Source organism: Polyergus mexicanus, unplaced genomic scaffold, assembly GCF_030449975.1.
Source record: "Polyergus mexicanus isolate NDT 795.1 unplaced genomic scaffold, iyPolMexi1.0 SCAF_17, whole genome shotgun sequence".
Classification (NCBI taxonomy): Eukaryota; Metazoa; Arthropoda; class Insecta; order Hymenoptera; family Formicidae; genus Polyergus; species Polyergus mexicanus.
Genome location: NW_027223337.1, coordinates 4729662 through 4753893, shown reverse-complemented (window position 1 = coordinate 4753893; position 24232 = coordinate 4729662). Strand labels below are relative to the sequence as shown.

Sequence of the window (24232 nt, the reverse complement as noted above, 5' to 3'; positions counted from 1 at the left end):
TACTACTTCCTCCTTTCCCTTTGCAAGAACGATCGTGCCGTTCGTAAAATTGCAACTAAAAATCTAGATTGTGTAACGTAAAATTAACATGGCAAGATTTTTTTTTTTTATATATATATATATACAGTTTACTCCATATCGATTCAGCTCGGTGCTGTTTCTCAAATTGCTCGTGATTTGTTGCTAATGTTATGTATTTATTATATACACGTTTTTCGAACGAATTTAAAAAATATTTGTTTTATAATATAAATTTTAATAATAAAAAATAGATAGATAGATTATTATCGTACGTCTTTATATTAAGTTTTTTATCATAATTGCATTGATTACGTAGACATCATCATAAACGTCTTATTTTCTCGAAATGCGATTGCAATCGGTATAATAGGAAAAACAAGACAAACATCACGAAAGAATATAGCGAGGGTCGTTGATCCAAGAAGAACACACCTGGGGACACAATCCTTTAGCGCACTTGTCGCCCGACTATATGTACCGAACGTATCGATTCGGTGCGAGGACCTAGACGAAACAGCAGAGCGATTGTGAAAATAGAAGATCGACCCGGATGTTCGTTTAATTTCGTCTCACGCGGAACGACGCGACGTAAATCCATGTCGTACGACAGGACAGAGGAAAGGGAATTCTTTTGATTTATTCGATATTTGATGATCCTATTTCGTCGTCGACGGACAAAAGAGTGCGTGCCAATAAACATGAGCGGTTGAGCATTAATCTCTTGAATCTACGAACGAAAGAACTTTTCGGGGGAAAAGTGCCGTGGAATACATATCCTAGGACTCTTGGATCCTCGCCATCAGAGATCTCGCATATTTTAGCTCCGTGCATTGTGCTCCGCTGTGGTGAGATTTAAGTGGTGGGTGATGATAAGTGGCCCACCCCCGTTTCGAATGAAGTGGTTTTAGGATGATGGTGGAGCGCGTCGAGGATCACCTCTTCATGTATCGACGCCCCGTCTATCGCGTCTTCCAGTACCTCGAAACCACCGAGTAAGTATACCAAGCGATCGCGTCTCTATACGAGAGACCTCATTATCTGTCACACGCTGAGAGAAGAAGGGCTGTGATAATCTAGGTAAAGTAAGTAATCGGCGGAAAGTTTTGGATAGTCTATGCGGTTTTTTTCCGCAATAAAAATATTATTCGATTCAATCGTTTAAATAGATGATACGCTCGTCCGCGATCCGAGATCACTTGGGAAAAAATCGATAATTAGTGGCAAGAACGTCTAATAAATTTCGAATATAATGTTATGTTTTGTGGTAAATTGACTAGCGTGAAATAACACTCTATTACCTCCAGCCAGTCGAGAATCAGGTGTTTAAACAAGAGATTTGTCTCGTTCGAGGAACAGCTCGCGTGCGTAAAGGCTTTGAAGGCTTCTTCCAATCCACGAGAAGATACAGAATTGTGCAAGTGCGTAAAGAACTTGGATGCGGAAATAGAGGCAGGGACAGAGAAAGAAAGATAGGAAGAGATAGAGAGAGAAAGGAAGGAGCAAGCTCTCCCGTGGAGAATGTTCCTTTCGGTTTCTCTTGTTAGATCGATGCCAGGTAACCATGGCAAAATTGTAGCCATCAACCATAACTCGCTCGTAACCGCCGCTAATTGACATCATTAACAATGCTTTTGTATAGCAGGACGTCGCTTTGCCTAGAATTCCGCGTTCCTTGGAATATATTGAAATTGAAATCCTCTCCGTAGCCGTCTAATACTGATGATTAATGTAGTATATTTCTCAAATTTACTTGCGCAGAAATAATGATGAATCAAAGAAAAACGATTTCTTATTAGTGACGTTAACGTTCGAAAACTAGGATATCGAGTGATGTTGCAGCCGTTAATTATTATTATCGTTCGGTATTTTATATTAATTGACATCAAGATTTATTCCGATGAGATGGAAACTTCACATAGAATTGTCTTTATCGAAGAATATTATTTGATATCTGAATATATATTATATTGCAAAAAAAATAAATTTAATATCAATTTTTCTGATTGATTTATCTCTCGATATCGAAGAGACTAGACTAACTCTAATAAAGGATACGGACAAATGGTATCGCGCACTTAACAAGTATCATAAGAGGAGGACAGGATAGTCGCACAGCTGAACGGTTATATAGAAATGAGAAAAGTTGGTCCACCGCGGAATTTCGCGTGGGGAGAGAACCGAGACATAACGAACAACATTCAAACGAGACGTCTGCCGTGATTCACAAGTGGCACGAAGACCGACGCTCTCCCTTCGCAGTAACTTGAAATTGTTACCGAGTCTCATTTTGCCTTGGGAACTACTTAGCCTGATAATACAAACGAGAAAGCCCCATCGTTGTTACGCGATTCGCCATTACGCGAAATTACTTCGCCCGATGCCAACTTTATCGCAAGTTCACGAAGCGAAACTCGAATTCATTTGATCAATTATGCTCGTTAATGGAAGTACAAACACGATACAGTCGATCGCGACGTTTCGCAATCGTAATTTCGAAATTGTCGAGCCATGTAACGGCTTCGAAGAAATCTGAATCTCATCTTTGTGGCGAATGTCTCTCATCAACGTCGTATAATTGGTATACTCCGTACTTTTGTGAGGCTGAACGAGCGGCTGCGACGGCCGTTAATTTTAGAAGGACTATGGTTTTTTTTTAACGCGTCTACACCACAACAGAATCGTCGGACAATTTTTGCGTCGGGAGCATTCGCGCGACCTTCGATTTTACAGCTCGTGTAAGGGCTGGAATTAATTGCCAGCGTATATTATAGCGCTTCGCCAAAATTGCCAAGATGCCTCTTTCATCTCTTTGACTTTTCCTTTATTTATTTCGTGTCCCATTTGTGTTGTTGGCGAACAAAGCATACTCGATACATTCCGCTTCGCGCCTTCTTCTCGCGGTTGCGGATGCCATTAAAATTTTCTACGTTCTTATGCATCGTGAATCGGAATGTGCCGTCACTGACGGCAATCGAACTGTCATCGGACTGACACTCCAAGTGGATGAAGAAATTGACGATCGTTTCCGCGGCGCATTCCATTGGGATGCTGTGCTCGGCGCGAATTCCAATCTTTCATCACATCACTAACAATAAGACTATCCAAACCACACATTAGCAGGGTTAGGAACGTTACTCTATAAAAGTAACGCGTTACCGTTATTTTTTGTAAAAAGTAACTCGTTACCGTTACTCGTTACTGATTTTAAAAAGTAACGCGTTACCGTTACCGTTACTTGGAAAGTAACGATTCGTTACTTTTTCGTTATGTTTTTGTTTTTTGTAATGCTAAAATAAGCTATTAGATTATAAAATTATTTAATAATCAATATTAAATGTAACAATCTATGTTACAATTAAAAACTCTAAATTAGTCTCTATATAGCAAGCGTTTTTTATATTAAACTTATTTAATGATTCTAATTTTTTATGTTAATATCTTTACTTTTTAATATACTTATCTTTATAGGAATTTAAATTGTAATTTACAAATCTCAATTTTGTCGAAAATTTTTATCAAACATTGTTTTTAAATATTGATAAGAGAAATATTGATATTATTAAGAGTGTATTCCAATATTTACTGTCAGTATTGTAAAATCTATAATTTACGTTACTATAGATTTTCAGTACTGGCAGTGACTATCAGAATGCAGCCTATGATAGAAGGCTACAAGATATTTTTCAAAAAATACATCTATTGAATAGATGATAAAGAACCAAAAAATAACGATAAAAGTAACGGCTAATTCGTTAGCGTTATTGTAAAAATGTAACGACGTTACCGTTACCGTTACAAACAGAAAAAAGTAACAATTGTTACCGAAAAAAAGTAACCGTAACGGTAACGACGTTACAAGTAACACGTTACTTCCCAATCCTGCATATTAGCGTGTAGTTTTGTACATTATTACGATATGCAAGGTTTTCACAAGTACAGTCTTATTGAAAAGAAACGCGTCTATCTATTGTTCGATCATTTTCCGGGTTATAAAAAAAAAAATTGAGTCCCTTGATTATATTCTCGTTATTGTATCATTTATCTTATCGGCTTCGTGTATACGTATATCATCAATATAGAATATGAATGTGAGGTTCGCGATAAAGAGTCTTTTTTTAAATCTCTTATTGCCTATAATCTTGCATATATCATCTTTATTTCGTAAATTAAATTTTTTCTTTTTTCTCTCACATATTAATGTCACTAGTAATGGTACAAATTTTTCTCTCTTCTCTCATTACATTTTTCCCATATCCTTTTATCTCTACGTATAATGGCATATATTATATTTCATATATTAACATCCTAGCACATTAATCTTGTTCAACTCATTATCGCTTCTCGTCCCATCAATAATTCACGATAAATCGGAATTCGACAGCGAACTTCTCGACGCGTGTCACGTAATCGGAATTTAGGTCGGGGTGTTTAAGCGGTTCCAACCGGATTCACACACATGTTTCTATATAGATGTATACCGTAGAATTGCGTCGCTTTTGATAATCGGAATCGCGATATAGAATCCAGAAAATCGTGCCTCGGATCGATCGTCTTTCCTCTCGAACCCTCTCGTGCGTAATACTTTCGTCTGATGGCCGTTCGCGCGCATATCTCTTCATCTTGCAAAACTGTCGTAATTCAGGATTAAGTGCGATGCTCTCAACGAGTCGTATTTCAAGATTGCCCTCAGCGCGGATTCTTATCCCTTGAATACCGAAGCGGCGCGATTTGCAGGTGCGAATAATCGTAATAATTTCGATATTTCGGATGCAATCCGTGATTTTATCAATTATCTGAATAAATATCTTATAAAAAGTATCGAGAGAAGATTTTTTTTTAAATTGTGCGTTGATTCTGTTATTCCGAAAACTCGTCAGGGTTGACGCACAAAGAGGTCTCTTGACTACGGTGGTCTCGATTTCTCCGGCGATTTCGAAGAACGCAGACGATCGTAGGCGAAAAGTCGTTACAGTGCAATGTCTCCCCTCGCTGTTTGATATGCACTTCATATCCAGACTCGCATGTATATATATAATCGGTCAATATATAAGCGAATGCGGGAGATACACGATGAACACAACTTATTATTCCAAAGGTAAATGTAGCTTCGATCGAAGCATATCTAAATTGCACGTTCATATCGGAGAGAAATTTTTACCCATCTTATATCCTACGAAGAGTATCTAAATAAGCGTATGATAAATAACGCGGCGATATGAATACGTAAATACTTTAACTATAAACTTGCATTTCACAATCTTTTTCTTTTATTTTCCATCGATATCAAATAATCACGAAGAGAAGCAACGATAAAAAGAGAGAGAAAGAGAGAGAGAGAGAGAGAGAGAAAATGAAAGATGTATTGATTCAAAAATTATATTTCTAGTTCAATTTCTTGAAAAAGTTAATCTTTCATTATTGGGACATCTAATTATATCTGTCAAATATGTTTTTTCTGAATTTTTATTTTTAAGATTAGAATAACATATATTTAACATTGATATTTTTAGAACCAAGTCACAATTTGTATAACAAACGATCGTTGCAAACTTATATACGAGTGAAAAAATAATTTAAGCTACGGTCGAGGGAAGCGGTGATTAAAATAAGTACTTCCGTCCGTGAGACGAGCCAATGTTTGCTTCTGCTGCACGTGAATTAGAACATCCCGACAAAAACACGTTGCAAATCTGCACGTGGAACGCGTTTCGGGATCGATTAAGTCGCGCATGACTTTTAACGTCCTTTATTTCCTTACTGATCGTCGACGCTCTGAAATATTATATAGCGCGTAGAGACAGAGTGAAATTTTGCATTATTATTTAACTTAATGAAAGAACAAAAATATACAGTTGAAGTAACACGATAGTCGTAGCTCCGATGTCAAGGCTGCGCCAACGAGATAACTACTTGATATGATGTCATATCAAAGGTACCTGAAGTTTCCAGGCACGTATGGGTGAATGACCTCGTCTAACAACACGTTTGCGAAATACAGCGGTGAAATAATGATGAGAGATATCGATGTGAGTTTCACAACTTGAATACTTTGGTATCAGAGAGACTAATAGTAAATTTAAATCAATAAAAAAATTAATTCACGTGTCATATTAAGCAACGTCGACAATACGAGAAATTTCAAACTTTGACATTAACAATAAGAATAATATACAAGCTGACAGATCCGAGAAAGAAGCACAAAATGAATAGAAGTTTCTTGCGGGACTAGTTTGCGAGAATAAAAAAAATAAAATTATATTGACTGCCACAAATTCGCGTGCGACCACGAGAGATAATATCTGTCTACAGGTGTAAAAATCTGCCGACTTATGTCACATTTAATAAACTTGTCTCACGGCCCCAAGCAGTCTGCGTAACGATACCGGAATCGCTTGTAACACATGGTCCATGGGAATTATCGATGCGACCCACGCACAAATACACTCGCGGGAAAAGGGACACGCGATAGAGAAAAAGATAGTTGCCGAGAGAGAAGGACGGCAGGTTGTTCTGTCCCTCGTTGGCGAGACGATCAGTTTCTGTTCGGCTACGAGTATGCACGCATGGACGCGTCAGCGTGAATGAAAGTCATAGGTGCTCTATGGGGGTGGGTTTCCGATAATTCAGGCAACGGGCCAAAGTGCCGCGAGGGGGATGCATATTTCATTTTTCGAGAGTCGACTTTAGACGCGAGAGAATTGACGTCATGTCCGATCCGCAACGCGCCGCAATTGTGCCCGGGCAAAATGCCAGTGTTATGTGAAAAACGATGGTACAGGGAATACGCATTGCATTATATTGACATAAAATATGTATGTTTAAGTTGTCGCTAATTTGATGTTGGCGAAGACGGAGGGATTTATAAAGTTGTAATATAATTCACACATTTGAATAAAAATAATTGTTTTACATATTAAAATTACGCAGTCCGCGTCGCAAAAATTATGTCTTCTTAAATTTTTTTTTTTTTTTTTTTTTCGATGAATGCGACGATGAATAGAGAGTTTTAATTAATAAAGTGTTATCGCGAAATATATATATCTTTTTTTCTTACTTTGCTGTGGTCAGCGCCACGTCTCCGTTATGAATCCTGCAATTATTCTTGGCTCTCTCCTCATTTTTCTACTCGTCTTACCGTGAATATCACGATATCACGTCAGAGATACGTGATCTTCCTAGCCGAGAGGGAGTCGTGTTATACGGAGATATATAAGAATAATTGACAGGGAATAGATCGCCGTCAGAGTGAGATATTTAAACTGATACATACGCTGTTATCGTTATTTTAGAAAATACATCAATTTTAATTGTATGTGCATTCCTATGATAGACAGCGGAAAACTCGAGGGCGTGTTGGAGCCCCCAAATTAAATTAGAGTTAGTTAGATTAGTGATATTAAATTAGATACCATGGAATTTTGGAAAAGCAACTAGAGAGTGAAAAATAAAATTAGATGCGCATCATACTCGTAGAACAAAGACTATCATATCGTGCAGCTATTGAAAATTATCATGAGTTGACAAACAGAAGAACTGAATTAAATTAAGCCTCAACGAAGATCATCTTCGACCAAAAAAAGTATTGTTATATATCTGAAAAATGGTACCCGGCTAATCGCGTAAAAACGTTCGGATATTTCCGGAGAATGTTGGAACTCGTGGAACGCAAAGCCAGCGGGATCTCCTGGCCCACGTGTCGCGCCCGAAATCTCGATAACTTCGGGAAGAATCCCAAGGGAGGAGGCGTGCTCTTGAGGCGCGCAGAGAGGGGTTGTACGCGCGAGAAACGATGGAGGAGAGACAGCAAGGGTTTGCTTTGCTCTCTGGGCCAGCTTGGCTGCAGCGACTCTTACAGTCCGGATACGCTGGGAACGTGGAAATTTCATAAGGCGTCTCGCTCGAGGTATAAAGATACGTCCGAAACATTCCTTATCACAGATTATTCGAATATCATTTTCAGTAACATTCAATTACCAAATATCTTGAACAGTCACGTCTCATCCCTGTATATCTTATCTCATAAGGCCGACTATCAATTAACTAAATATCCAGTACCGATTAACTTACGCTGCAGGCAACTAATTTGTTTCTACAAACGTCGATAGTTGACGTATCTCGTGTGCCTGAAAATAATCAGAAAGCAGCGGAGTATCTTAGCTCTTCTCACGTCTCTTCAGATAAGCGTGCATCACATTTTTCACGCGTGATTTTTCATAAGTACGGAATTTGTCGGACGACGCAAAAGCGCAATAGAGAAAGTAATAGTGAAAGGTAAAGCTGCGTGGGCGACAGCTGCAGGTGCGTAGAGATATAGCAGGCGTATCATAAACGGGGTGGCATCGACTTAGGGCTATCGCGCACATATTGACATAGCTGATATGCATAGTATAAGATCGTCTGTACCAATGAGCATGTTATGTAAATCAATATAGTGGCTTAATGCTCGATACTCATTGGTCTAGATGGTTTTATGCTATGCATATGTAACTATTGTGCCCGATAGTTTTTATCCTGTTCCGAGTCTTTTCTTTTATCGGCAACTCCCTTTGTCATTATCGATTATAAATTTCTTCAATCAAATGCAACGATCGCCTGTATTCTAATACTTGAAGAAACATATTTTTTTACGAAAAATATTGTTTGTAAAAAAAAAATAAAGTTAGAATTAATATGCAGATTGAAAATGAGATCGAGGCTAAAGATCGAGTCTGCATTTTCAACGTTGTCGTCCGACATACTTCTCGACGAGTAATCTCAAAAATTTCACACGATATAGCCTCATATTAATTATTAATATGCGTAGGTAGTTATTTATATCCGCGCAACTTGTTTCTCCAATGACGTTCTTTTCTCAGGCAAGGCGCGTACTCGTGCGTAATTTATACAGCGCCGTGTGTCCTTTCGATAATTCTACCACTTCCCCCGCGCGAGATTGTAAACAAACAAGTTCCCAATTATATACATGTTGCAATTTGCGGCTGATAATTATGAACTATTTATCTCGATGCAAACTTCGAGTTTAATTTTGCAGATTTAAACGGTCGATATATTAAAAGCTATTTAAGTTTAAAAAGAGAAATTGGCGATTCATGGAGCGGTCGGTTTACGATGGACGACGATTCACGACGGATGTCTCGTTTTCGATATTTATTTTTAGAGAAATGATCGATCACCGTATGTATCGCGCACGGATTGCGCGCAGATTTCTCGTTAGCAAAGCAAGCGTAAATGGTGACCCTCTATCACTTAGCGCACTAATATCCGTGTCCCGATACATTCCCGTATTTTTCTGTTCGTGTAATTTGCGTCCGCGATGATTTACGGACACGACTGTGTCGAATTACGAGTACGGCCATAACGCGGATCGATGTAAAGGCCCGTTTACATAGGACGCAACACGCCAGACGCAGCTCGCACAGGCCGGTATTCATAGTCAGTTCTTATATTTAAGACCGTCTTAAGTAATGTCTTAAGATGCTAATACGACTCTATGATTGGTTTAGGACATCTTAAGATTGTGCTTAAGATGGTCTTAAATATAAGAACTGACTATGAATACCGACCTGCGAGTTGCGTCTGGCGTGTTGCGTCCTATGTAAACGGGCCTTAATATTACGCGAGGAAGCGAAGGCGAACTTTCACACGGTACACGCCCATAAATTGGTGCAGCCGGCGATCGGATAGAACCGTCTCGAACTTTTATAGAATGCGCGATTTATATCGAAATCCGTTTTACGATGTGTAAACCTCGTGTGTCGAAAATTTTACCTATAAATTCGATGCGCGCGCGCGCGCGCGCGCGCACACACACACACACACACACACACACACACACACACATATACACACATCGGTAAAAATATATCTTTAGATCTTTGATTTTAGACAATATTTCATACTATTCATTTTCACATAATAATGCCACAAAACTAGATGTCATTGATATTTTTTGGTGTAATTTGAAATATGTATGGAGCACTTTTAAAAATATAAAGTGCTAATTTTTTTATTTGATCCGCAGATTTGAATTTACGAAGTAATTTGTAGAATTTGAAAAATTGAGAAGTCTTAAGCAAAATTTTGTTTTCTTGATTTCTCTTCGATTTTTTCCCAGTTTCTTATGGCGATAATTATCTGAAGTAAATTAATTTACACGACCGCCGATTTCTCTTAGAAGCTCGCACGTCGATAGCTGGTGGTTCCCGGTGCAAACGCTTGGTCCCTGACCGACAGCATTCCTTAGTCGGACGTCACTCGTAATATACATTTGCATTAATAGCGGGCGTGTGAAGTTGACACTTCTATGTTACGATACCATGGTTTTGTTAAAAGCTCTGTGTTATTCGGAACAAAAGAAAGTTTCCTCGATAATTTTAAAAACTAGTTTTCTCCATTATAACAACGAAAGTAGACTTGGAAAAATGAAAGTGCCAGGTTCACGAGTTTTGACACATTAAAATAAAATAGTTCCGAGTACAGTTCTAATGTTCCTTTGTATAATTACCCTCCTCCCTCCCCCCATAATTCCTGATATTTTTTTGCAAGAGTTCTACGATTTTTAGTTTAAAAAACTTCGAATATCATAGATTTTAAATCATATATTTTGAAAATCAAGATATATAAATTTTCGAGATATTGATAATCGAAATTTCAATTATGATTGAATTAGAAAGTATTCGTATATCCGTAGACAATTTTTTGATTAAAGCATATATTACAGTGATTAGAAGGCGATTATTTGCGAGCGCATGATTTAAGAATATAATTGATTCGAGCACGTGTTATTGCATTTGGAAAAGATGTTGTTTGTATGATTTAAGAATATATTGGGTGGCCCATTTTAATCCATCCAGTCGAATATCTCAAAAATCAAGCCCGGAAGAGAAAAATGTTTCAAACAAAAGTTGTGTGGCTTCAAGGGGGCCATAAGATGGTGACAATGATTTGACGTTGGAAAATCATTTGAAGGTCATGTGAAGGTCAACTTTAAAATCTTAAATGGAAACCCCCATTTTTTATTTAGTATTCTTGTAACTGACATCGAGTGCTTTCCAAAACACTATAATAAAGTATTTTTTTATTAAGTACTTTTTGAGTTATTTTATATTTTAATCTGACATATTTTGATATAAAAAATTAAATATCTCGTAAAATATTTAGTTTTTGATAATCTTACCGTAATACTTCTATATACAGAATAATGAGACAAATCAATTAGTATAAAAAAAATTGTTTTTAAGAAAATTATTTACAATGTATTTTTTTTTTCACATTCGCGAGCTCAGTCAGATAGCGACGATTTAACGCGGTGAATCGATAAGTAAAACGCATGTGCATTCAACATATCTTAGAGACATATCCGAATACTATCTCGAAAGCTAGATGAAGGATAAACTCGATACTCTGAATAATCTCGTGAGAATCAGAGAGACACGGATATTATGTGGATTACTTTAGAGAAAGCTCGATCTTATTATTATAACGCACGTTACTATAATGTACTATTCTATACACGATACAATTTGAATCGTTACAACGAAAAAACTTGGAATTTCTTTTCTTGAAATTTTGCGAAATCTTTTTTAATAATGCGTTATTTAAATTATATCATTTTTAATCTATAGTCTTGAAATTTTTTTCCGCGAGTTTGACACTTTATTTAATAATCTTATTTAATAATCGGATTAAAAATCTTTTCTCTCCCATGTAAAAATTTTATTGTAAAATCATGAACATCTTTTGACTTTTTATCCCTTCTATCGTCATTCTTTTTATTCAATTGGTTGCACCTTGTAAGGTACATGTAATAATTTATTTGTTACAGCAGTAGAAATTATAAGAGATATATCCCGCATCATCGCACTAACAATAAAACTGATCTTGATTCATTTATGAGAGCGCCCTATATATTTTATTAAGAAGAGAGTTGAGTTTTGAACTTGTATGTGCTCGATGATTGAATAGACTCAATAGACTGAAAGCGATCGATTAATAAATAATGAGTATTTTTATCGAGCAATCATTGAAAATCGATTCAAAATCTCTAACTGCGCTTATTCTTACCGAATGACTATCACGTCCAAGATAATACGACCGTTTTTCGTTATATCATCGCGCGTGATGTCACTGCGACAATTGTTATTTTCGCTCGCGCGAACGACTGACCTTACTTCGTGATCAGCACAATTTCAACGCGTATCGAACCGCACGAACATCATCAGCCGACAATTGTGATTTGATCTTCTCAATATAATGACGACGGCGGTGATTCGATTTGCTATGCTGCATTTCTGCAGCGCTGACGCGTCACTCGCGATTTTTCGCGACATTTCTTGCGACAGTTCCCCGGGTAACATCGTTTGGTCTTGCTAGAGTAAACTCTATGCCATGATGATGCCGCGGTGGGACTCGCGATTGCATTCGTCGCGGGACGTACGTTCGACAGATCGAGAGTAGCCTTCAAAGTGTGAAACGAATTGTCCAGGAACTGCATGAGTTTCATTATATTATTCTTGACGCGACTGCTGCAGGAACCATGCATCTTTTCTTTTCCATTGTATGAAACCTCGAATGAAACAAACGTAAAACATTGTTGTGTTGTCGGGGGAAAAAGAAGAGACACAGGGAGAGTAAATATTTTTAAAAATACAAAAGAGGAAAATTTGATCGCAAAGATGCTCGAAATACGCGAATTAATTGACAGTTTGACAAAGAAATATTGTTGATAAATTTCAAATTGATACTCGTGTGTCATCTCCTCAGAGATAATATTTTAAAAATTTCCTAAAATTGTTAACAATTTTTTGAAACTCCAATATTTGTCAGAATTTGATTTATTCGCACTCACAATTGAAATAATCGATATACTAAACAATTTCAAGATCAAGTATCGAAGTTTTCTAAAAACCAGTAAATAGCGGTGTCTAAAATTATTAGGGCGGCACGAAAGATCGAAAATACGAAAATATATAGCTTTTCCACGACGAGAAATATCAAAGAATCATATCTTTTACGAAACATTTTAATTAATTTTTTACTGATAAAACACACGAGATCTGCTTGTTTCACGTAATGAGCAGTTTTACAAAATAATGCACAAAAATGTCGCGCGGGTGAGGCGTTTATTAAGAATCTTTTCTGCTTTTTTTTGTGTTCTACATAGCCATGAGGGGATGAGCACTGGAGCAGGAGATGGAGGTGGAGGCGGAGGTGTCGGAGGTGTCCAGACCAGTGGTGGTGGTAGGAATACGCCACCGCACGGCTCGCCCACCCCCATGGATAAGGCGACCTTAAAAGTTCATCTTCCTAACGGTAAGTTATTTCGCCCTGAAATAGCTTTTCGAAAAATTCTATTACATGCCAGAGATTGCCGTCAGATGATGGGCTGCTTGATGAGACATTTGCTTCTCGCACTCACCAAAGAATAAAGATTATATATAATAATATATATTGGGTGATTGCATAAGTTCGTGCCCGATTTAAATATAAACTTCAATAGATTATATTTTAGAGATAACACTTTTATTAATCAATTATATAATCTCCATTCTTTTCTACAATGGTTTTCCAACGATCTATAAGCTTGTCGATTCCATTTTTGAAGAAAGAACTTGGTTTTTCTTGAAAAAGGTTTGTAAGGTGGTTTTCGACAGCTTCCTCGGAATTGAGATTCTTGCCATTTAAACTGTTCTGCAAAGACCGGAACAGGTAAAAATCTGAAGGCGCAATATCTGGAGAATATGGCGGGTGCTGCAGAATTTCCCATTGCAACTCCTGCAGTTTTCCTGCAGCTTATTCCTTTCAGTCAGGAGATGCGGCACCCACGTATCAAGCTTGGAAATGTATCCAAGCTTTTTTAAATGACGAAAAGCGGTTGAATTATCGATGTTCAGCCTCTCAGCAATATCCTCAGTTGTAATCCTTGGGTTTCTTTCCACTAAGGCAATGTCATCATCAATGCCAGAAGGCCGTCCAGAGCGGGGTTGATCCTCCATGTTGAAATCACCATTTCGAAATCTGCCAAATCACTTTTTGACTGTTCGGATTGCAGGACCGCGGTCCAAATAAACGCTTTGAATATTTTTTTGTGCAATCCCAACACTCACGCCTTTCCGAAATTCATATAGCATTACATGCCGCAAATGCACCTTTCGTTCTCCATTTTTAATGATTTCCCTTATGCACAAATGGACTTATCTGAACAATGTCTGACGCTAAATTGACATAAGACAACGTCATCTATTCGGTGTAAGCAACAATTACCACACGAAAACAATAAAACTCCGCCATGCAGTAACTTAATGCCATCTATGAAAATCGGGCACGAACTTATGCAATCATCCAATATAATCTCTTACACGGAAAGAAATATATATATAAAGAAAATAGATAAGAAAATTATAAAGTAAAATACAAGTGCGTTAAGAAAAACAGATAGCTCATCAACTCTATTATTTTTGTATTACATATATCCTGTGTTATTAAATTTAGGTGGCTTCAATGTCGTCAAATTTGGCGATGCGATCGACGTTAAAGGTATCATTTCTCTGGTGACTAGTCGATTGGCTGTTGGTACCAGACATTATCGGAATCTGTACGCGATGAGACTGCACCATCCTGGATCCGGAGAGAGTTATTGGTTACATCAGGATATAACGATGTATCAGGTACAATATACGTGTGGTGCGAGCCACATGTCCTAATATCGATATATTCTGATTATTTTCTCAATTTTTTCATTACATTCGATTCAAGGTGCAAGAGAAGTACGAACGAAAGCATCCGCACTGCGAATGGAGGTACGAGCTTCGAGTGCGTTATCTTCCTCAGAATCTGAATGATCTCTACGAGAAGGACAAAGTCACGTTTTATTACTATTACGATCAGGTAACGATAATATATGGATCGTAACACAGAGTGTCTAGTGCGATCACATTCTAGAAATAAAGTACGAATTTACATCTTTCATCTTTATTATCGCATTCACAGGTGCGAAACGATTACTTGCTCGCGAATCACGCCGCTCTAGATCAGGACGTCGCGGTTCAGCTCTGCTGCTTGGAGATACGCTATTTCTTCAAGGACATGCCGCAAATTGCTCTAGACAAGAAGAGCAATCTCGAGTACCTGGAGCGTGAGGTACTTAGGACTTTCTTAAAGCGATGAACGTCGCTTGCGATTTTACAATATAACCAAGTGTCTATTTATATCATCCTTTCTTGTTGTACGAAATACGAGAACGAATTTGTGTCCTTTTCACAGGTCGGTCTGCACAAATTTTTACCACGTTCCGTACTGAACGGGATGAAGGCGAAGGCACTCCGAAAATTGATACAGCAACACTTTAAGAAAGTCGCGGCGTTGTCCGAACTCGAGTGCATGTTTAAATTCTTCGATCTGCTACGGGCGTACTATCGATTTGATCAGGAAAGATTTATATGCGCTTTAGGGGTAAGCAATCTAGTTAGAAATCTACTATTTTAAATATATTTCTTCTAGTGTACTCTGAACGATAAAAATGCAAGAAATACGCAGATTTTATGTTCAGTTTTCAAATTTATTGTACTCGATACGTTGCACTTATAATTTCTATTGTATAACTCGTAGTCAAGCTGGTCAATACCCGTGGAACTAGTCATTGGACCGGACTTAGGTATATCGTACATGGCCCATCGAGGAGGGACAGTGGTACGTTTTCGAATCACATATCTTTTTTATTAAAAAAAATGATTCTGTATCATTTCTCTCGGAATAAAAATTTTGATTGCAGCCGACTAGGATGGCAGAATTCTCGCAAATACAATCCATTCAAACGTTAGTATCGGATTGTAAAACACATGCAAAGGCCTGCATTAAATTAAGAGTGGCGGGTGCTGCGGAAACTCTCAGCATCACTTGCTCCAGTCTAGATCAAGCAGAGAGTCTTGCAGATTTGATTGATGGATATTGTAGATTAGTCACAGGCAGCAACACTTCATTATGGAATAGAAAAGGTAAAGATAAAAATATTTGTTATTATGACAAAAGTTTCGAATAGTAATAGTTATTTTCGAGATGTTTTCTCCGATATAATTTTTAAAAAATATAAAAATGCGTGCGCAGATCATATCTTAAAATCTTTTAATAAACTTTCATTCTATTGAAATGTTAATAAGATATATTAAGTTTGTTTATTTTGTACTCACAAGCTGGATCGTGGAAGAATTATCCTTGTCCATGCAAAGGTAAACAAACGAGGGAATTCTGCGTACTTAAATATTTTTTTAACGCTCTCATTTATACATATACATGAAATATGATTTTTATTATAGATGCACAGCCGCCAAAATATAGACAAGATGGTGGTGCCAATAGTCCGGCCAGCGAGAAAAATACAGGTAAAACTGGAACTATTTTATCCGAAGATTATGCGGAGATTGTCGACGAAGAAGGAGATTATTCGACACCAGCTAGTAAGTATATTTATTTTTATCGTTTACTTTAACATGATAAAAACACAATTATAATACTCTTCATTAATGCCGTTGATTTTTATTTTCATATCTTTATATTTTGAATTAATGCATGAAAGATATTTAAACTGATCAATCTTACTTGCAGCTCGAGACTATGAAATAGTCCGAAACCAAGTGGAACTAGGTGAAATTATAGGGGAGGGTCAATTCGGTAACGTCCATAAAGGATCGTATAAGGGAAGGGACGGTCAAACCATCGCTGTTGCCGTCAAGACTTGCAAGGTTGATGCGGATCACGCTACTTCCGAAAAATTTCTCGAAGAAGCTTGTATGAAAAATTAATATAATCATATACTTATGTTTAGTAAAATATAAAGAGATACGTAAACATTGTTTTTTATTATACTCAAAACGATAATCAAATTATAGATATTATGCAGCAGTTTGAGCATCCGCACATTATCAGACTGATCGGAGTCTGTTCGGAGGCGCCGATTTGGCTCGTAATGGAATTAGCTAGACTCGGAGAAATGCGTGCTTATTTACAATCTAATAAACACCGTTTGGACCTGGCCACACTTCTATTGTATACTTTCCAATTGAGCACTGCCTTGTCATACCTCGAAAGCAAGAAATTCGTGCACAGGTACCTACAATGAACGAAATCCGTTTGTCACTCTATATTTCAGATATTATTGTAATATCTGCGTGATTTTGTTGTAGAGATATCGCTGCGAGAAACGTGTTAGTTTCGTCGCATAGTTGTGTTAAATTGGCGGATTTCGGCCTTAGTAGGTGGGTGGAAGATCAGAGTTATTATACTGCAAGCAAGTGTAAACTGCCAATTAAGTGGATGGCACCGGAAAGCATAAACTTTCGAAGATTTACGACCTCGTCCGACGTTTGGATGTTCGGTTAGCTTTCACTAAAATTAATCGTGTTTTATAAAAACCAGGTTTGTTTCCCTTCGTAAAAGATTACGTCAATGAAACTTGATCATTGTTCTAGGTGTATGTATGTGGGAGATTTTAATGTTAGGCGTCAAACCATTCCAAGGGGTAAAAAATAATGAAGTGATACGCAAGCTAGAGAATGGAGAACGGCTCGCGCTTCCCAATCACTGCCCGCCACGATTGTACTCCTTGATGTCTCAATGTTGGAGTTATGAACCCAGCAAGAGACCGACCTTTAAAGAGATTAGAGAAACTTTACAGTGAGTATTTAAAATATTCATAAACTTTAAGCACCCCTTTTAAGAAGGGGTATTATTACATGCTATATTACATATTACTATATTACATACTAATCTATTAAATAATTACAGCGAGATCTTGATGGAAGAGAAACATCAGCAACAGGAAACAATGAGACGAGAGAACAGAAGAGTACAAGCAATGTCCTGGGGTACATCGTTTACAATAATGATATACATATTTCAATTTTTTAGCAAAACATACATGCTATAATAGCGAACGTGTTATTCAATTTTGTATATATATAAGATATTCTATTTTATATTTTCTAGGTGCAGACGATGTGCCGCCACCAAAACCCTCTCGACAACCGCAAAACACGACGGAGCAGTCGCAATTGTCCGCAGCGCCGGTGTCCACATACATCGTGGCGCAGAGTCCCGAGGTTCTTGCGCAGCTTCTCAAGGACAACCAAGCCAGAGGGGTATGTCCCTCCGTGTACACGACTCCCGCATCCCCCTTCAACACTCTGGCGGTGCAGTTTCAGGATGAGGATCAAATTCTGACTACCTCTCTCGTGTCTGATCTGCCCTTCTTTGATCCCGCGCTCTCCGAACCACCGTCCATTGTCACACACGATACTATTCAATCGGTCGGCGACTCTACTTTGTCAGACACTAATCTAGATTCCCTTGATTCCTCCCTCGATAATGCTCCTCTCATGTCGAGCCTGAGCATTTCAGACACGGCAACGCAGACGCAGTCGCCCGCCGCCAACCGAAAGCAGCAGAAGGTTAAAGAGATGCAAAACTTGTATGCGGTTAGCTCGAAGGTGGTCGGTAGCGTCACGGGGGACCTGTATTCCCCCGTGCAGAAATTCGCTGTGTCCAGCGCGACGCCGCCGCCACCATTCGCGGCCGCATCAGTCGCGGTCGCGGGCAACACCTGCGGCGAGATATACGGACCGGTCACTAGTTTCACCCAGAGTTCGGCTATCGTTGGTAATCTCAGTCAGAGCGCTAGCATAGTAGGTGGTAATTACGGTGAGAATCCCGGGAACTTTGGTCCCAGTAGTTTGGGCAGCAGTGTTATGATACCGAATAGTAGTAGTCAGGCGCAATTCGTCACGCATGCCCAGCCAATTAATTATGGTAATTTTGCGCCTAATAATAATATAAATCAAGTATTTGGTGGTGGTGGCGGCGGTCAGTCTACAAATTCAAATACGAGCGGCGTGCAGGGTGTTGGTGGTAGCGGTGGTGATGGTGGTAGTAGCGTTGTTGTTTATCCTCGTAATATTAGCTCGACGAATGTAACTGCTGGTTCGAACACGGAATGTTTGTACGGTCCGGTTCTCAAGTTTCGCGCCCAGAACGTCCAGCCTCAGACAGCCGCGACTGAATCGGCGAAGCCCGTTGGTGCGACAGGAAATAATTACGGTCAGGCCACAAGAAATAATCTGATGGCGCAGAATCTACAGTCGCAACAGCCCATATATCCACAGAACTATCCGCATCAGCAGATCTATTCTAATATTGCTCAGCCAGGACAGCAAGCTATGTATCTGCCACAAATGCAACATGTGCAAAATATTGCGCGGCAAAACGCTGTACCACAGGTTGTATCATATGCAGCGATACAACACACAAATCAGCAATCTCATCAGTTGAGTGGCGCTAATCCTATTTATACGGCCCATGCTACATCCGTGTCGGTGGTTCAAGCGCAGAAGATACACGTACCGAATTATATCCATCAAGCGCAGCCATCAGCAGGGATCAGCGGCCAGTCAACAACCTGTCAAACAACGAATCAGTCAGCAAATATTGGAATAATGCAAGCTTCCTCCGTTCCATCACATTTTATCGTATCATCTTCCGTGACTCAGCAGAATATCCATCCGATTTCATCTACGTATGTGGTGGAACAACCGAGTTCCCTTGGCTCGATAGATCATACTCAAGTGCACGCTATGCTTGTCGGCAATATAACGACGATGAACACGTGCGGTGTGCAACAAGTAGCGCAGCTTGGTCAAACAGTTAGCGGCGTTGCAAAGGCGGTAAATGTACCGCAAATGGCGACAGGCGTCGCCAAGATCACCACGTTCATGACACCGCAAAAACAAGACGAACAATTGACAAGCTCAACAGACGGCACTCTCTCCGGTTCTTTGATCTCTTCCGCTGTCAGTGACAGCACCATGTCATCTAGCAGCTCGATGACAGAGGAGGCACAACAAGATCAGGTTTGACTCCATGCCTCCTCTAGGAATGTGAAAAAAAAAACGCATCTTCTATATTTGCAACGTATTGTTTTGGTTTTTACCTGGTCTGCGCAACACTTCCGCAATGTACTTCTACACTTCTTCAGTTATATGTATATGTGTAATATGCTTCTTTAGTAAAATATGTATGTATGGGACAAACAGGAATCTTCTATTTTGTTGTGATGCAATCGGAAAAATTTATTTCTAGCGGAAATCTTGACTCGCTATTCCAGTAGGCTAATAATTTTTGCATGAATGGATGTCACTGACGTCATTGCTATAGTAATCACTTAAACTGCATGTGACGAACACGAATGCACTACTTCTGTTTTAAGTTTATTTTGCATCTCAAGAAATAAATGCATCTCTTTAATTTTTACTGTACATATTTGTATATTATCGAAAAAAAAAAAAAAAAAAAACAATTGTAACATAAATCTTGTTTGTTACAACATATCCCAAATTAAATTATAATAATTTATGACAAATATATAAAGTAAGAACGAATTAAATTTTTCTAACACATTATCGTTTTTATCTTTTTAGAGGAATGCACAGTCGCAATTGTTTGACAATCTGACCGACAATTTTAACAGTGGCGTCGACGATGAACAAAAGTTATTAGAGCAACGATTGTTGGAGCAGCAACGACAGTCTGAAGAGGATAGTCGCTGGCTCGCGAGAGAAGAGGTATGTTAAATTTCGCTTACATAAATCTAGATGTTCGTTGTTAATTAAACATAGTTAAATTTTTCTTGAATTTCATTATATGACAGAAACGCTTATCGATTGCAACAAGTGGTGATGAAAGTGCTAGTCCCCCAGTTCCACGATCAGTTACTCAATCACCAAGCCATGAACCACATTCCACCAATACTGGTTCTCTTGGCTCAGACAAAGGTTCCGATAAAGTAATTATAGTAAAGGTAAAGCCAATATGGATATTTATCATTTTATTATTGCTATACATAATCTACATGTTTATTACATGAATCATTAATCGATTTTTTTGTAGAAAATGGAGCCTACACCTACTGCAGATTTAGATAGAACTAATGATAAAGTATACGACTGTACAACAAGCGTCGTGCGTGCAGTTATGTCATTGTCACAAGGTAAGAACGATAATGATCAATAATAGCATGGGCTAAATGGCACAATATTGTAAAAAATTATGCTTTACTTCATTATATTTGTTGTCACAAAAAGAATATATTGTAAATTGCAGGTGTTCAACAGAGCAAGGCTGATCAGTATTTAGAACTAGTACGTAGAGTAGGTATCGAATTAAGAGCATTATTGTCCTCTGTAGATGTTCTTGTAAAAATATTGCCAATATCCGCGCATCGCGAAGTGGAAATGGCACATAAGGTATTAAGTAAAGATATGGCAGAACTCGTAACCGCTATGAAACTGGCGCAAAATTATAGTGCCACTACATTAGATGCCGAATATCGGAAGTAAGTATATTCCTTTTATTATTATTTGCAGATACAGATTATCGCATGAGAAATTAATTAATATTATGATTTTTCTCTTTCAGAGGAATGCTTTCTGCAGCCCATATCTTAGCAATGGACGCAAAGAACCTCTTAGATGTGATCGATTCCATCCGTATTCGTTATCCGTATGTTGATAATCAGATTTGCCAAAAGCAAAGCGATGTTGTTGACAGGACGCGAGAATCCATGCCCGAGAACCGTATTCGCTCGAGCCAGTCCGGCGAACAATTCTTAAGGAGAAGTCAGTCAAGTGAACGACAGGGTACGACCTTCAGACAAAGCCAAAGTGGTGACCTATTGCATAGAATGGGCCAGTCTATGGATCGATCTTCACCAGTAAGTTAAATAACTCAATTAAAAATATTATACATTCTTGAAATTATAATATAGGCTTTGGAAAATAGTATTTTTAACAAATTTGCTGTATAATCGCGATGAGATATGTATATAAAAATAATGAAGTAAATATGATTTAAAAAATATGCTCTTGTTATTTAGGGAAGTCAATCCGATCTCAATTCCGGCAGCAGTTTAGAAAGAAGACATAATATAGTAACTAACAGTCTTGAACGCAATTCAACAGCAAGGAGACAAATGGCCACTAATAGCCTAGAAAGAAAGAGACCTTCATTGACATGTAGCGCTGGGCCTATGAATAATTCTGTTAATTTGCCGCCTATGATACCAGTCGCTTGCAATTTAGTACAGACAGTTAATCCTGTCATACATCCAAGTCAGTCGGTTACTACAGCAGGCGTTAATCAACAGACGGTGTTTGCGACCAATAGTAAAGTCATAAGTGACACTCCGATAAATGACAGCTAACAACGAGGTGTCTTGAATTGAAGTAAATAGTGTGAATGTGTGGCTTCCTCGTAAAAATATATGCGGATTATAATTTTGTTATATATCGATTCCAGGACTACTTCGGATTATTGCTTAGTATGTATATAAAAATAACATCCTCCTATCAAGTTACCTGTGTATTCATCTACACGAATATTTCAGCGATGGGAGAAATATAGTATTTGTGCTTTTTAGCTCTTTTTAACATCTAAAAATATGCAAGCATTTTATCTACGCGTACTTATAGATAGGACAGTATTCATTAATTATAATAGGATTAGTTAGTAGAATAGTTTATAGTTTAATAGAGGATTTAAGTCACAACTATATAATGAAATCACAACTCCAAAGCTTTAGGATTATCACAACTATTTGTTATGCAATGATTGCATATATGAGGTGATGCAAAGTTATGTTTTGTTGCAAATAAAAAAAATAGGCAAGCATTTATTAACACTAACATTATTAAATGAGGAAAAGACCTCGATTTATTCACTATTCGCATTTATTTAAAGCATCGCAAATTATACTCGTGATTGAAAAATCTGTTGATTTTATTTGTGTCATCTCGTAATCAATTAGTAATGTATACATACATAAACATATTATAAGAATGTGTATGTATATATTTATAAATATATATTTAAAAACGAACAATATCTTCTCTCTTCAATATTGCGCGAGAATATAATTTCTTGTAGGCCATAATCTTATACAATGTTGTTTTTAATAAAAGTTCGTAATTTCATAGTCTATTTCCTTCCTATAGGAATACTATGGGGAGTGATTATAATATAAACAGAGGGACTGAATGTTATTTCTATTAAATAATTATTTAATGATTCACACCAATTTGCGACATTTATATATACGAAATGTTTTATAAGAGGCAAAAACCATTTTTCAGCGACAAGTCAGTTCCTATGAGATATTTTTAGGAAGTTACATCTTTGCATATAAAAATACCATTAATAGTTCATCAATGCAGTTTGCGACGGCACTATGTGCATATATATGTGTACGGTGTATTTACAAAATACGAATACTTTATGGGTATAAAAAAAATATTATATTTGTACGCATATCTTTATTGTGTTCCTGGGGAACTCAATCTCACCTGCAAGGAAATCTTAATATTCTGAAACATTATAATAATCATTGTATTGTTACATTTTACTCACGTATTGTTACAATTGGCATGGATATGAAATATTCATAAAAAAGTTTGTGAATTTGATATCTTAAATGGTATATGGCTTTTAAAGTTTATGTGCCAAGACATGCTTATGCTCGGAAGAAAAAGAATATAATGTTTGTGTGTTGTATATTTCTTGATAAAGGAGTTGCTTCCCAGGAACTCATAATGAATATTTATAATTACTGATGGTACTTTTTCATATTGCAAAAACATAACAAACTGCTTTAATTTATATTGAAAGCATGTGTAACTGATATTCATTATACTTGTAAGTAGAACTAATGTTAATTAAATCGCCAATTTGATCAAGTACATACAGAGCAATGATATTACAATATACACTATACACAGTTTTTTTACAGGAGCCCTTTTTATCACTTTTCTTGCAAATATTAAAATTGTTTATTGTTATGACAATTAATCTTTTACTCTCAAAATGCAGTATCATAAGTCTTCAATATCTTTTTAAATAGATATCATATCTAAGTATTTGATATTAAGATTTTTATAGAAATTGTATTTTACAAAAATTGATAAAAGCGTTTCTTTACATAAATTCCATTTTCTATAATTTTTATTTTATATAAAATTTTTTTAATATAATTTTTTTGTACTTTTCTAAGATTTCTTTCATTGTCATTCATAAGTAAATTTATTCTATATTTCATGTATCATATATTTATATAAGTTTTATTATATTTAACTCATGACGAGATTACATCTTACAACGAAATTTCAATTTAGAAATA

The 24232-nt window shown here is 37.3% G+C and overlaps 1 protein-coding gene across 2 annotated transcripts; it reads left to right on the top strand.

Moving 5' to 3' along the window:
* The first annotated feature begins 316 nt into the window (after positions 1–316).
* Positions 317–23941, top strand: Fak (protein tyrosine kinase 2 Fak). 2 transcript variants are annotated; one of them, XM_070309356.1, is made up of 22 exons: positions 317–1013; positions 13184–13332; positions 14512–14687; positions 14776–14907; positions 15010–15159; positions 15283–15471; positions 15628–15708; positions 15791–16013; positions 16209–16244; positions 16332–16472; positions 16621–16803; positions 16905–17121; positions 17199–17389; positions 17484–17688; positions 17800–17879; positions 18001–19916; positions 20484–20627; positions 20714–20863; positions 20953–21052; positions 21166–21397; positions 21481–21775; positions 21938–23941. In XM_070309356.1, the coding sequence occupies exons 1-22, from the start codon at positions 931–933 to the stop codon at positions 22262–22264; spliced, it is 5400 nt and encodes a 1799-aa protein (XP_070165457.1). In that variant the 5' UTR covers positions 317–930; the 3' UTR covers positions 22265–23941. The 2 variants fall into 2 exon arrangements, with proteins under 2 accessions (XP_070165457.1, XP_070165458.1); XM_070309357.1 differs by lacking the exon at positions 16209–16244.
* The last annotated feature ends 291 nt before the right edge of the window (positions 23942–24232 follow it).